We start from the raw sequence: 15,949 nt of genomic DNA, 5'->3' as shown, positions 1-15,949 counted from the left end.
TTGCTTTGGGCGCCAGTGTTTCCACAACGAAAATATTGTTTTCTTTTCGTGATGTGAAATTCTCCAAATAATTTTCTTATTCTCTGAATTTTCCTTACAAAAATCTCTAATTTTTTTTCCGTTTTTCCTTGCATGCGGCCATTGACTCTATTTAAGTTTTTAAATATTTATTCCATTTAACGATACTCTTTACGAGAATTTAACGAAAATAAAAAAAATTTTTGAGCTGACTCATAACTCATTTACTCACAACTCGTATTCATTTGACTCACAAAACAGGCGTTCTCGATCGCGAGATCAACGATTGCCTTATTGGGGCTCCCTGGAGACGAAAGAAGTAAATATGTGGAAAAACAAGATTCCTCGTGGTCTGGTCAACTTTCATGAACCTTTGGAGTTTGGAGGTGTACCATCTAGGGAAATGTTCCATAAAGATTGCTGCTAACCCATTCGCTAGGAGTAAGTTACTGACTGCTTATCATGCATGGTAAATATGCCAATTAATGGACAGAGCAGAGATCAGTTCTAAAGCAGTTTAACTACACGAGTGAAAATCAATTTGTCCTATATCAAGAGCAGATGGAAATTCAATCCGTTGCAATAGCTTTGGCTGATAAATACAACACCATAAAGCCAGCTGGAATTTCCATCGTTTTCAGCCAGTTTATACTGCTTTTTCAGGAGAGACATGTACACAGCTCAGACAGTTTCGGCGAATAATTGTTATATAATTCACCTTGATTCTATTTAATTAATTAATTAATTTGATGGTCATGCATTTGATGGTCATTAATTTGATGGTCATGATAAGTGACTGAATTATATGGCGATCACATGTTGGCAAATTATCCGGCAGCATAAGACTTTGATTGAAAGGAAATCGGCGGTATTGTTGAGAGAGCGTACGGGAGAGCGAACTGTATAATTATAGACAAGAGTTATTCAGTCCGTAGAAATATATATACTCTTCATTCTGTTGTAAGTTGTATTTCGTATTTTGAATCCTTAATAATTAATATAATCTGTGTAATAATAGTCTAAACAGAGTCAAATCATATACAAAGTAGCGTGATCTACACACAATATTAACTGAAACTCTTGGAAAAATACGTTATAAAGACAGAAATTGGATCCCTAATTTTTTTTAGGTATTAGCAGATAAACCTGCAATAAATAGTGCTAAAAGGAGAAGAAAAGAAATAATGAAAGATTGGTGAAGTGCATAGAAATATAAAGTGGGTTAAAAATTGATGTAGTTTTAGGCTTTAGCTGTTGGCTTATAAAGATTCAATTTACCTTCAAATATGGCGGCCAAATTTCGTTCCAGTCTCCTTAGGCTTAAAGTTCACTATTTTGGAAAGACAAATCCTTTTTTGAAAACCTAAAAGGTCCTAAATAATTGACGTTTCACGTCCGATTGAAACTAATGTTTGCACGTGATTGCATGTTTGCATGCGATTCTGAAAGTCCTAAAATAACTGCATATTCTGTAGTAAAGCTAGATGAGCAAAGAACGGGCAGTTGTTGTGCTCAACTGGAAATATATTTTTCTGCAATATTGGTACACCTGAATATTTATGTCAATTCACATCATATTTCGGGAGTTTGTCTAATTTTAAAAATCTTTCTTACACTAAGGAAAAAATACATAGAAACCTCCGTAGATTCGAGATTTGAACATTAAAATCATATTTGCAAATCATATTTACACCAAATATAAAATGAAAAAATCCTTACACCAAATGCACATAATTTTTATTATCGAATGTTATCGCCCATGACATCGTCAAATGCTACTCTCATAAATTATAACGATGTATATCACGCGTGATATTTAGGATTTGGTTCCAACACTGCAACGGTAGACAGTGTACGAGCCCGTTTCTGGGTCGACGTCGTCGTGTTTCGAGAACCAGTATGTAGGTGGCTTGAGGTTCGTGGTGATTGGAAAGAGACTCGTTTATTTGTCTGGCGCCCAACACCTTGATTTTCACTGCTGATAGAGTTGGATGATCGACTTTGTAAACCCTGGATTCTCTAAAAAGGAGCAAAAAAATAGTCGAAGACGTCAATTTGAAATCATTAGTAGCTACCTTTAAATGATATTAACAACTCCCTGAGAAGGCTAGCTTCACTGGCACTTCCCCAGCAAAACTTTAGCCTATGATAGTTGGGCTCATATATTATTAGAAAGTAAAAAAATAAAATCCAATCCATTATTCCATACTGGATAGTTCACCAATAAATTCTACATCGAATTATATGTTGAGGTAAAAAAAGGTCATATAGGTTATATATCCCAAGAGTGATTTTTAATACCTGTGGCGCTTGGAATTTTCTTTTACCACCCCGAGATCCTCGATTATTCTTGAGAGTCTTTGATATAAAGAACTTGAAAAGATTTGATTTCATGAAGAAAGGGTTGTACACATCCTGGACAGGTAACTTAAAAAAGAGAAAGTAATTTTTAAACATGATAGAGCTAGTAGAGTTGTAAAAAAATATTAGGTGATATTAGTTATATTAGTATTAAAAAGTTATATTAGTAGTAACCCACCCTTCCTCAAAAACTAATGGTTTTAGTGATTAGAATTGTTTTTGAATGCATAATAACCCGACGAACATTCAAACCAACATACCCAACGCTACCCAATCCTAGTAAATTCCTAGATCATTATTGCTGCATCTACTTGTATCAGGCCCTTATTTTCTCTAGTTTCATGCACTTAAGAGAAATTTGTCCGATGAGATGAATGCAGGCGAGAAGAATATTTGAAATGTTGCATGCTTTTTATACAAGGCAACGAAGAAATATTATAATTTGCCATTTCTCGTAGCAGTTTTTTTCGTATTTGAAGTTGTTTTTTTTAATTGTTTTCCTCTTTTCCTTCTTATATTTCTTTTGTTGTTGTTTTTTCCCTAACTTTACTCTTTCTTGAAATATTTCCCCCCTAAATTTATTTTTAACTGTGCGGTTAACTATGTACATTTCTAAAAAAGGAAGCCATACTAGACGTTATTTAACCGAGGTTATTCTTTATAGCGCAAATAACTAAAATCAAAGTATGAGCGGTGCTTAAACATCCTCTCATCCTACCAGATCTAGACATCCTGCGATGACTTCAGTAGATTGTTGAGATGTCTTCTCAGAAAGTGAGGGGAAATTTGATGGTAGCATAAGCTCTTCCATTACAACAGGCTTGATTAGCAGAGTGGAGTTAGAAGACGCCATAACAAGATAGTGTGCTTGGGGAAAGATCTCGTTGTTTGCGTCGTCAGTTTCGGATTTCAAGATCAAAGACAATTCCTGGATAACAGGATACATTACGTAACAACATGCAGGATATTTGAGAAAAGTCGAAAAGCACACGAATTGTGTTAGCATATATATGATTTGAATATTTACCTTTTCATTTAAAACTTTGCATAACGAGTTAAAATCTTGTTGATTTGAGTCCAATTCATCCCAGTCAAGCTTCCAGCAACACGTTGGACGAACAAACATGGGCTGAAAGGTTACCAAAGCATAAAAATATTTTTGCGATGTATTTTACCGATATAATTAATGCACGACTTTCTAAATAATTAGTTCTCCATGTAGCTGAATGAAACGTGGAATGGAATGAAATGCGTGAATAATACCATGCGAAATCTAATTCGGACTCGAATACCAAAACGCGAAACTGTTTAATTCCCACGACAACATTTCAGCACATATATACCAAATAATTTCATATATTGGTTCTCAATTTGACCAAAATCTAAACGTTCGTCTCAAACGTCTAACTCCAGTTCGTGCATGATATAAAATCGATAACCGGGCTCTTACCATCCCGTAAAGCTTGATAGTTGCCAAAACATCAAAGATGAAACATAAAAGAAAGATAAAGCTATTTTAATCTGAAATTCAAGCAATATTATTACCAATATAAAACATAACTGAAATTGATTGATTGATTTGACGGTCCTAAAAATGAAATGACCAAGTCATGTAATCGTCAATTTGAGTGGTGATCAGTAAAAGATTTCTCAGTTGCGTGGTCGGGGTCGAGTTTGAATGTGGTCAGTGTAGTGTAATGCTGAATAGACTGTCTGTATACAAGTGGCTATATATAGGAGGGGCATGCATGGACGTATTGCATGGATATATCTTCAGGTTCAATTTCCAGAGTAATCTTTCGACCAGAAGTTATAGTAAGTAATCCTTATTCAGGTTTTGAAGAAAGGCATATTAGGTACTTACCACAGATTCGCACACACCACTTTTTTTCACGAGAGAAAATGCTCTTAGTCTGTAGACTTTATTCACAGATTGCGACATATTTACAGCTTTGTTGGATTCAGAATAACTCTTCAGGAAATTGTAATCACCTTTCAAGGTCTAAGGATCGACAACAACATAAAAAGACTTTTTGTGAGTCCCACAAAAATAATAATATATGCTACGTGTTATAGTAAGTGTCGCCTCCCCCCTTTCGTTATACATGGTAAATTTTCAAAAAAAAGTAACAAGATTTGCCACTTACAAAATATTCTCCGCACAAAAGGTTTAAAGGGTCGATCAAGGATTCATGTAGGTCACATTTCAATACCATTTCATTGCTATGCGCGCCAAAATTATTTTCCATTAGATCTAAGAGATATAGTTCGGCTTTTAGAAATCATATAGATCATAAGTTCAGTTAGCTACTTAACGGTTTCCGTGTCTGGACTGCTTGATTCAAACATTTGGGAATGTTGCTCGAGTTAAGAAAAGCTCACAAAATCACTCGCCTCCGACTCGTATTTAGCGCGCTTTTCTGAACTCTCGCAATATTCCTGCGTGTTTGGATCAGGCCATCCAGACACGGAAACCATTACGTAACTGTTTAATCACCATCTTAATCGTACATCAATCGGAGTCATTAAACATAGTTTAGTTGTAATACAGTATTTATTACTGCACCTAACTAATTTATTCATAGAACTATATATCAAGTAACGAGATTGTCTTTTAGTCACTGATGAACGATTTTGACACTGACAACAGTGGCCGTGACTGTACTGTTTCGAAACATCAAATGGTATTTTACTCAATTTTTGGCCTAAAACGCAGTAAGCAAGTCATTTTTCAAGATAACGCTTCAGAGCGAACACTATTCCTGCTAATGACGTAAAGCACTGGGCAACAATGTTCTTGCAAACGATTAGCCTATTATTTTCACCTTGTTAGAATGGTGTGCAAATCTTACAGCAATCAAACAGCTGGTTCGTGAACACAGCTTTAAATATACTAGCCTAATGCTCTTTAAAGCCCATCACTTACATACATATCATGAGCTCACAGAAGCCCACACTTATTTTACTTAAGGGCCTGAGCGCCTACGGACATAATGCATTTACACCTTAAGACCCATCTTATTACCCCCCCCCCCCTCTAGAATTCGACGTCATTAAACTCCTGTCGGAGACCGATTGGAGACTGATTAATATAATTGATCTTATATAGTTCATACTTGATGCTTGTACACTACGCAAATTTCTACCTATTAAAAAATCTCACCTGGTGAAGAGCTGATATTTGCAGGCAAAATGATATGAACAGCTTCACTGTCAGTACCACAATCTTTCAACCATGTTTTAAAATAATTCATCAGGCTAAGAACGTCTAGACAAAAGTATAGTATTGACTACATTAATACTGATATTCCATATTTTTCGGGAAATACACATGCAGTTGCGGAAGTTGTTAACCCTGACCGCAATAATCGTGCCAATTAACCTCGATTGAAGGTGTAAATCTAAGTAAGTGAATATTGGATGTGGAATAGTCGTGGAATGTGGAATCCTTGTATTATTGTTTTACACTTTTCCCTCTAGATGTTTTAACCCTCCATCCTTCATTATTTCTTATTAATCTAATCGATTAGACAAGTTATACAAAAACCTTACTATTTTCGATGTTAGCAATATCGACTATGTCAGACAACGTCTCGTTTGAATGATCTGACCCATCCCCTGTTTAAAAGGAAATATAAATTGAAGCTCTTTACTTTAGTTTTATTCTGCGTGTCTTAATAGCACACGCAGTGTCTTAATAACATGTGCATTCCATGGGCGTAGCTAGACCGCTTCCGATTTGGGGTGCATATTCATATTGTACACTTAATATCTGTGGCAATGTCTTGTAGGGATTATTTTATGAAATATTTACCTGGTGGTGAAATTGAACTGTTAAGTTCACTCTGAATACTTGCACTATTAGGAAGTCTTAGATTGAGCACTTGAACCTTCTAAAATCAATTGAAAATCCCTCTTAAAATTAAAAATATCTCTCCCAAACAAAACCATGGCAGAACGTATGCGTATTCCATACCTTTAAGCAGTTTAAATCTAATGTTTGAGACAATTTGTTGACTTGCAGGCTGAGAGAATGGCTGGGTTGACACGATAGTATTGATATCTCTAGTTGACATGACGAATTCTTCACCTGTTGGGATGCATTGGAATAAACTTGCATTACTATATTATTATTATAGGTAAGTGTAACTATGAGGTTCCCATGCTGTGGACAGAAAATTTGAGCTCCGTTTATACACTGCATGCACTGCATGAATTTATCGCCACGCCATGGCTAAAATGGGCACTCGTGGCTTAAACATTGTAAAACTTAAACATTAAGTGTAAACGGGGCTGAAATATTATACACCAAATGTATGCTCCCGAAAGAAATAGTTTGTTTTCCCAAGAGTCGGAAAACACTCAAACTCAAGGGAAAACAAAACTCACTATTTCCCGAGGAATTGTACATTAAGTGTTTTGTTATATAGGAACAAAAACATACATGTTACACAACAATTTCCTTGAAAAAGAACCCCACTTTACTTTGTTATGGCAAGAAATGGCCAACAATTTTTCACTTGCATTTATTTAAAGTCATGTGACTACGAATGAACCAATCACATTTAAAATTAACAGCACCTATATAACAATTATACACATACCTGCCTAAACGTCTGCTGTTGTCTTTGGTATTGCAAAATAATATTTTTAAATCCTTGAATCAAAGAGTCTGAAATTATGAAAACAAGGTCGATTTAATGAGACATAAACGAGAAAAACGAAGATTTACCAAGAGGAAATTTTACATTCGGTGAAACATTCAACAAGAATGGACCCCCCCATATAGTGGCAAAATCACGCGATGCGTGGATCCCACGCGGGACGTAGGGAACAGTCGGTTTTTACCGAAGGCATGCGCGGCCTCCACGCGAGATGACTTGCGCACAAGTGTGTTGTTGCAAGTTGCAACATAGCCAGTGCAAATGGTACACGTAGAATGACTTGCGTGGGAGGGCTGTGCGCTCACGCTATTTTAAGACATAATTAAATACAAACTAAGGATTTGCGAAAACAATTTTTATTGCTCAAATTACACACGTTACAACATTGAGAATGTTTCTTTCAATATCCTTAGGACTGTTCATTTTAAAATTTGATTCTTTAAATATTCTTTATATGCTTTCATTGCTTTGTGATGATTGTTGTCGTGTCTTATAAACTGTTCTCTTGTCGTTTTAACAGTGTACTTAAGGGTAGAAGGCGTGGTAAAAGAGACAACAAAACCTGACTCGAGCGGGTCATTTTGGTATGAACTTTCTTTCCAACGAGATAGCTGATTCAAGATACTTAGAACATTAGGGTCTTCTACATTTCCCAGGGACTCGATCAATATAGAATCTGGGTCTTCGGTTAGTTGTTTCCAATGTTCAAGTACATGTTTACTGTTCACTCCACTTGATCGAGGCCTAGGACTCTCGTTACTTCGATAAACGTACTCCGTTTCATGTTTGTATTGGTAACTTGCTCTATGGCTTCCAAGCTGTACAATTGCCATGTATCGGGACGGCACTGGCATATATTACTTCCAACAGTTGGAGTAACTTGTTTTGTTTGGTTAGTGATGCGTGGGTACATGCAAAGGGAAGTCGCTATACTGATTTGACTGATCTGGAAAGGGATCTTCTGTTTGAGAAGAAGATAGAAATTATGAGTCGTTTACTCCGGTGGGAAATGGAAAATGAGCGAGCATTTATTTTTCGTGCAATTACATACTGCAATAAATAATAATTTCTCCTTAATCGTTTTCAACTTTTGGCGTTTGTCTCCAAGGGCCGTAGCATGTTTTTTGTTTGTTTTGGCACACGTAGAATTTCTTCCCGCCTAAAACCGCGCATATGGAATAACTCAGCACTCCAAGCGATGTGTCTTTTCGGGTGCCCGCATTGAGTTATGTCAAAAGGGCGTTTGTCTTTGGGTATTTAGATACGTAGTTACAATGCATGTGATTTTGCAATGTATATGTTTACAAAACGCCACGCTTCAACTCATAGGGAGTGAGGCAATGGCTTCAAACGCTACCGTAGAAAGAGGAAATTAGAGGAAGACGCAAAAAATGCGCAGCTGGAGAGGCACCGCGAATTTTACCAATATGTGTTTGAAAACCATATTGAGATCGTGGTGAAATTTGATAGCAAACGGATAGTCAATGGTGAAGACCTGATTCTTAGATTCTATCTTCTTCTTTTCAAACAGAAGAAAGTCAAATTATAGCGACTTTGAAACGCCTTCCATCTTTCTGCGCTTGTGGAAAATCGTTCACGGTAGATCATGCCCTGTCGTGCCTGAAAGGAGGTTTTATCCATCGAAGACATAATGAGATCCGTGATCTACTTGCTGCTGCTATCGATGACGTTGCTTACGATGTTTCAATTGAACCTGCTCTTGCTCCTTTGACTGGCGAGGTTCTTCCATCCAGTGCTAACTCAGCCGATGACGCCAGAGTGGACATTGCTGCGAGAGGTTTCTGGCAGAGATGTGAAAAGGCATTTTTTGATGTAAGGGTGTTTAACCCATACGCCTCTACACATCGACGCCAGACGTTGAGCAGCTCGTTTAAAGCCAACGAACGGGAAAAAAAGCGACATTACAACCAACGGATTGTTGAGGTCGAGCATGGCTCCTTCACACCGGTCGTCTTCAGCGCCTTTGGCGGATGCGGAAGAGAGACGCAACATTTTCTTTCCTTCCTGGGTGCGAAGCTGGCTGACAAGAAGAATCATTCTCCATCTATGGTGGTTAGCTGGTTACGACGAAAGATCGCCTTTGCTTTGCTTAGAGCTCGCGTGGTGTGTGTTCGTGGCAGTCGAAGTTGGAGGACTGCGTCCATCACATCAACTAACGACATTACGTTGTCGGAATGGAACTCCAACATTAGCGAGTAGTCTAGTTAAGTTGTTTTTGTAAATAGTCTGTAGAACTATTATACTTAATTTTAATGCATGATTGATTATTGTAAATTTCCCTAGTACTAATAATGTGAATAAATTATAATAATTATAGCGACTTTCCTTTTGCATGCACCCACGCATCACTAACCAAACAAGTTACTCCATCTGTTGTAAGTAATATATGCCAGTGCCGTCCCGAAACATGGCAATTGTAAGCCATAGAAGCCATAGCGCAAGTTACCAATACAAACATGATATGGAGTACGTTTATCGAACTAATCGAAGTAATGAGAGTCCTAGGCCTCAAGTGGGCCGAATATGCACGTACTTTAACATTGGGAACAACTACCCGAATGTTCTAAGTATCTTGAACCAGCTATCTCGTTGGAAAGAAAATTCATACGAAAATGACCCACTCGAGTCAGGTTAATTTTGTTGTCTCTTTTACAAGTCACGAGAACAGTCATCACAAAGCATACAAAGAATATTAATTTTTAAAGAATCAACTTTTGAAATGAACAGTCCTAATGATATTGAAAGATTATTCTCAATGTTGTAGCATGTGTAATTTGAGTAATAAAATATTTTTCTCGCAAAACCTTAGTTTGTATTTAATTATGTCTTACAGCTCTCCCACGCAAGTCATTCCACGTGTACGATTTGCACTAGCTATCCATGTTATCTCGCCTGGAAGCCGCGCATACTTTCGGCAAAAACCGACAGTTCCCGAAGTCCCAGATCCACGCATCGCGTGATTTTGCCGCTATATGGGGAGAGGGGAGGGTAACCTACTCTGAAATTAGCCATATCATCCGAAAAAATAAGGCAATATCCAGGGCACTTGCATGTATGGTATTTGACATAAGCGTATTCCCACCTGGATCAAATACTGGCATCGGGGTGTCCATCGCTGATCTTTTGAATTCTGTTGTAACCATGTAAAGTCGAGAAAAATTTCCTTTGGTTGGTTGTAGAGGGAAAATAGTCTAACAGAAGAAAAGCGGACCGTCATAAACAAGCCTCAAAGAATAGGGTCTATTAGACACACTGCCTTCTCGTAATCTCAAATACAATCTCATATTAGTTGTAATAGGATGGAAAGGCCAACTAGCGAACGGATAGGGAGGCAGAGATTTAAATCGTGGAGATGCGGAAGATCATTTACTTGGGGGGGGATAATATTCATTAATCCATTTTCACTGACTTTAAAAAAATATTTTGAAAAGAAACTAATATTGCTGAACGTGAATATATATAGACCCCCCCCCCCTTCCTTAACATTCCATTCAGATGCTTAACTATTGTCTATTGCGTGTGCATAAATCACCCTACCTCAGCATATTGTCCTATCGTAGTAAGGCCCAACAAAGGCACTCTTAATGGCCCACTGATGTGAGTGACCAGAGAGAGGAAATCTGTAAGACTTTGATAAACATTTACCAATGCATCGTGGTTGAATGGCTGAGATATATCCAGTATCAAAACGTGTGCTGGAAAACATTAAACACAATGAAAATTACATGTTGATTCGGGGCTACAACTGTTTTTAATTTCAACTTGGAACGGTTTACAAAATATAGCTAGACCTATCATAACAAGAAGTCTTCACTAGGAGCAGATGATCATGAGCAGTTCAGTGAGCACTGTGATCACTGATGCCTGCTCATCGCATAAAATTCTACCCAAAATATGATTTTCTTGATCTAACAAGATCTTTTATGCTTAGTAGGTTGGCCCTAAAAGAACCTATATGAATAAATGCTCACGAGAAGTTACGAGCAATTGGGTAAGCGCTCAGAGGGGGTCTATCATAGGGGGTATGAATTTTCGAATTCCGTCTGTCTATTTTTTTTTAACCGCAAGGTAATTTGTGCTATAAACATATGTTCCACATGCGGTGACCTACATAATAAATATATAGAGTTTAAAAATTTATTGAATAAGTAAGAAATTGTCAAAAAGCGAGATTATGTAATTATAACTTAATCACACAAGCTACACAGACAGTTAGCCACAACTTTAAACTATATGACCCGCGATTAGAACATATTAAAAGCTGTCAAACTCGCCAAAACGCTCCCGTACAAAAGCGCGATGTTTATTGTTTAATACAATATGGGCTATTTTGAGGAAGAAAAGCAATATTATTAGGTATCAGATCTATCCAGTAAAACAATTCAAAATCGACCAAAACTTGAACCGAATCCGACTAGAGAAATTCAAGATTTTCCGTCTACGGTCCTTCCGTCTAAGTTATCCGCAAATTCTCGTAACCGTAAAACTATAATAGACCCCCCTCAGACATTTATGGGAAGCACAAAGAACACAGACATTCAAACTAAAGGCTGCTTCTCATATGTCGAGCCTGGTTCTCATATGTCACCGACAGTCTACGATGTAAGGCACTTCATTCATCAGAGATCACAGACAATGGCAATCGCCGACCGTCGGTGACATATGAGAACCAGGCTTTATCATCAGTCGGGGATGTATTGTTAGTGGCCCGTAAGGGCTCCTTAACACATTAGTTACTTATGTTCAAATAAGAGTTCTTATACATCAGAGCATTCGTAACTAATTATTCGTTCACATCTATCAAAAATCGCACATAAAATGGCACTAAAAATTGCCAGTTTAAACGGGACTTAACACAGAAAATTAATTCAAAATAAGAAAGAATTCCATTCGCAAAAGCCATGCATAACCGACTTTCGGTGACATATGAGGACCAGAGGCCGGTTGTATAAAAACGTCGTTAACTTTTAACTAGGATTAGCGCTAATCACTGTAGTTAAATCCTTAACCATGATTAGTTAACTACACGACTTAAATGCGTTGCACAAAACGTAGTTTGTCGGATGATTAACTAATGACGTAACTTGCGTTGAGCTTGCGTTGGGTTGTTGACAGAGAAATAGCATGAAGTATTCCTGAATTGTTGACCGCTATTATTGATTTTGAACAAGACTGTGGACTCGCATTTACAAAAATTGACAGTATTTTGATCCAAACTTCAAAATAATTAAAAAAGTGCTCTTAACATAAAAAGGTTCCTTTGAGTCAAACTACTGGTTGCAGTTGAGAATGGAGATGACCAATCTTTGCTAGGATCGTAATTTGGCATCGATACGTCTCCCGAAGCAAAATATACTCTGTTGCTGCCCAAATGAAAAACATAAAAGCATATCGAAAGTTTGCAAGCTTCGACGGGGTCTTTTCTGAGTGGATAACGGCAACCTTGGTATGTGTTGATCAGTTTTAATGTTTTCTCATTCCTCAAAAGCTCAAGACGCCATTCTTAATTACGATTTGTCATTTGGAAAGTTAACGATACCTTTCTACTTTTTAACTGCAGTTAGCGCTAACTACGTTTTTATACAACCGGCCCCAGGCTTATTGTTGACGCAAGTGCTGTACCAGACGGTAAGTTTGGACGACTTGAGCTTCATTTACACACCAAAAAAATCTCGGAACGGAAAAATTTCTGCGATCCGCATGCGCAATACACTGTTCAAATGTTCTGTTCGTTTCAAATGTTCTGTTCCGAGGAAAGAACCGCATCGTTAATGCGATTAGAATGTTTTTCAACCCTTTTCTTTTTCGTTCCGTTTCAAAGAAATTTTTCTAGTTGTAAATGCAGCTTTGGGCCACTTGGATGAATAGCTTTGCTGCATTTACTGTTTAAATTCGGTGTGTTTTTTTTGCGCAAGACTTATTTTCCCACGCGGCCAATCTTCATTTTCGCGGATATTCTGTTTACTTGAATCAAAGCTAAGCGGCTTACTGTACGGCAGTGTACGCATATTCTGTGTTCTCGATCAAAACTAAACGACTGAATGCGATGTATATTCTGTGAATTCGATCGAAGCTAAACGACTGCACGCATATTCTGCGCTATCAAAATTAAGCGTTTATACGCTGTACTCGATCTAAACTAAACGACTGCGTGCATATTTTGTGTCACTCGATTTTGTTTATATATTTCAAAATTTAAAATATATTAGGTTGCCAAAATTTTAAATTCAAGCTAGCCTGCGCTGTTTTTACTGTGCGTAAGTAAACGCTCGAGTAAACGCGTGAGTAAAGGCTTATACTTAGAATGCAGAATCATTCAGGATATATACACAAAGAATACTTACACCTCTTTTGGAAAAGTAAGTTTTAAGACAATGTATATTCTTGACCTTAGCTGTACCTGACATGGATGAGGTTGTATCATACATAGGCTGCCGCATTTCATTACTAACTGACCTAGCTTATTCCATTTTTTCTAGATGGGTCAAAATTTATTTCATTCAATTCCATCCATTGACCTTACTCCATCCACTGTCACGTACATCTCGGGTCCAGAATTTACTTGTTCTAATTTTTAATAAATTGTAAAATCAACTAAAAATCACTCCCTCAAACTAAAGCCTGCTTTTGGTATGTCATCGACACTCAACAGCTGGCGATGTATTGTTAGTGGTCTGTGACACAGAAAATTTATTCAAAAAAACAAGGCATTCCATTCGACAATAGTCAATAGCCATCGCAGACTGTTGGTGACAAACATGCAGGGTGTTTAAAAAAAGAAATAAATATCGGATGTCTCATGCAAAAAAAGCGGACACACTATTAAATTCACCTATACATAGTTAGAATTTCAATGGCTGCGTTAGCACTATAAGTGTTCCAGAGTATCCCTGAAAACGGGCGCTATTGAAATCACTCACATAGTTTGAACTTTGAATGGCCTGAACCCAAAAAACCGAATGTTTCAGCGTTTCGCACTGCAGTTGGACTTTGAGTCTGCGTATAATTTATAACAACAAAAACTCGTTCTTCTGTGGTCAGTGGAACCATTTTCTCCCGAACTGGTCATAGGATTAATTTGTAATTTAATTTTTATTATTTTCGCAATTTTTTATTATTCACGAAGCCACTTTAAGGCCTAGGTTATACGTCGCATTTTGGTCACGTCGAATGCAATTCAAACAATAGATAATGAGATGATAAACCTCATTAAGCTTCATTATCATCTCATTATCTATTGTTTCAATTGCATTCGACGCGACCAAAATGCGACGTATAACCTAGGCCTAAAGCTCACTTCATACGTCGCATTTTGGCCGCGTCGAATGCAATTCAAACAATAGATGAGATGATAAACCTCATTTAGCTTCACTACCATCTCATTATCCATTGTTTGAATTGCATTCGACGCGACCAAAATGCGACGTATGAACTAGGCTATATACACTAATATGTTATTCGTGCGCTTTACATATAAATTTCAACGTCGTAATGAATCGTTTTAAGCATCTTTGCGTTCAGCTTAGTGCTAGGCGACGCCCATTTTCTGGGACACTCTGGAGCTTTTATATTGCGCTGTGCCATATTCAAATTCTAACAATAAGTGAATTCAATACCGTCCGCGTTTTTTTAATGGATATTTTTACCGGGATACCCTGTACTGTATATAAAATTCATATTCTTCTTAAAGCTCAATTGGGTTTAGGTTAGTGGTATATAAATCTCCTTTGTTTGCGCACCCGGCACCCGACTTTATTTAGACAATTGTGACGCCAGAACAGGATTACAAGCCTCAAATTCCAGTTACCACACGTCATTTGTGTTATTAACAAAGTTAATATTCATGATGTCAAGTGGTTGTTTTTTTAATCACCCAGTATAAGAACAGGATGCACAATGAATTAGACTCAGAATGCAGAATCGTTTAGGATTAATACACAGGGAGATAGAGCATACTTTGAGAAAAGAAAATGTAGGATAAGAATATTCTTGAGGCGAGAGTTGTTTCTGACCGTGAATGGGTTTACTAGATTTACTAGCCGCATTTACTAGTTAGAAAATTGACTGTTAAGTTAACTGACCTTTATTATTTCTCATAATGGTTCAAAATTTTATTTTATGATCCAAACCTATCCACCGTCAGGTACAGGTCTCGCAATAGGAATTTTATTGTCCTTAGTTTGCTTTTCCCAAAGTGTTCCGTGTGTATTAATCCTAGATGATTCTGCATTCTAAAAATAATCATGAATTGTACTGTAAATGCGGCAAAGCTGATGATCCAACCCCATCCACCATCAGGTACAACTCTCGCGTCAAGAATTTACTTGTTCTTAATTTCTTTTCCCAAAGTGTTCGAAGTGTTCCCCGTGTAATTCTGCATTCTAAGTATGATGAAATGTACAGTAAATGCGGCAAACCTAGCGGTACCTGTCTCACGTTTCCTTTCTTCCAGGCGATGTTCTAAACGGATGTCTGAGACTGAGTATTAATTACCAGGAATTTTGCATTCTAAGTATAACGAATTGTTAAGTAAATGCGGTAAAGCAGTAAAGCAGATGATTACACCGGCATGTACAGCTTGTACAGCTTAGCGTCTTGTGTCCGCATTAGTGTAGCTGATACGAGATTGCGAGGCCGGATGTTTCTGACTTTCAGCAAATGCTACTGACCTTTAACTTGAAGCCTAAGAATGCGTATAATGTAATGAACCAATGATTAGTCATGGGGATATGCGTGGGCGTCTCGCAGACTGAAAAAATGAACCCCGTTCAGTATACACGATTAACATGGAACATGGCCATTGCTTTACCTTTATCTCTGAGACTCTGTCCCCTCCTGAACTTTTTCATTTGGCGATGATGTTAACGCATAGTTAATATTAAACT

At 37.4% G+C, this 15,949-nt stretch overlaps 1 protein-coding gene across 1 annotated transcript; it reads right to left on the bottom strand.

Moving 5' to 3' along the window:
- Positions 1-1,750: 1,750 nt before the first annotated feature.
- On the bottom strand, positions 1,751-15,334 carry LOC114521103 (meiosis 1 arrest protein-like). The gene is made up of 15 exons (XM_028541519.1): positions 15,146-15,334; positions 10,602-10,759; positions 10,147-10,255; positions 6,984-7,051; positions 6,356-6,469; positions 6,194-6,272; positions 5,932-5,997; positions 5,543-5,647; positions 4,527-4,633; positions 4,244-4,381; positions 3,830-3,841; positions 3,407-3,508; positions 3,098-3,307; positions 2,320-2,445; positions 1,751-2,037 (listed from the first exon to the last, which is right to left on the bottom strand). The coding sequence occupies exons 1-15, from the start codon at positions 15,159-15,161 to the stop codon at positions 1,822-1,824; spliced, it is 1,626 nt and encodes a 541-aa protein (XP_028397320.1). The 5' UTR covers positions 15,162-15,334; the 3' UTR covers positions 1,751-1,821.
- Between the last annotated feature and the right edge of the window lie 615 nt (positions 15,335-15,949).

This window comes from Dendronephthya gigantea, unplaced genomic scaffold, assembly GCF_004324835.1.
Source record: "Dendronephthya gigantea isolate DGI-Jeju-01 unplaced genomic scaffold, DenGig_1.0 000019F, whole genome shotgun sequence".
Taxonomy (NCBI): domain Eukaryota; kingdom Metazoa; phylum Cnidaria; class Anthozoa; order Malacalcyonacea; family Nephtheidae; genus Dendronephthya; species Dendronephthya gigantea.
This window is presented reverse-complemented; position numbering and strand designations above follow the sequence as displayed.

What these genes read in the sequence shown, in the direction of transcription:
- LOC114521103 (XM_028541519.1), bottom strand. An exon ending in GATGCCAGTATTTGATCCAG is followed by an intron (nt 7,052 to 10,146) that starts GTGGGAATACGC and finishes TCATAATTTCAG; the next exon opens with ACTCTTTGATTCAAGGATTT. An exon ending in CAGTTCAATTTCACCACCAG is followed by an intron (nt 5,998 to 6,193) that starts GTAAATATTTCA and finishes CCTTTTAAACAG; the next exon opens with GGGATGGGTCAGATCATTCA.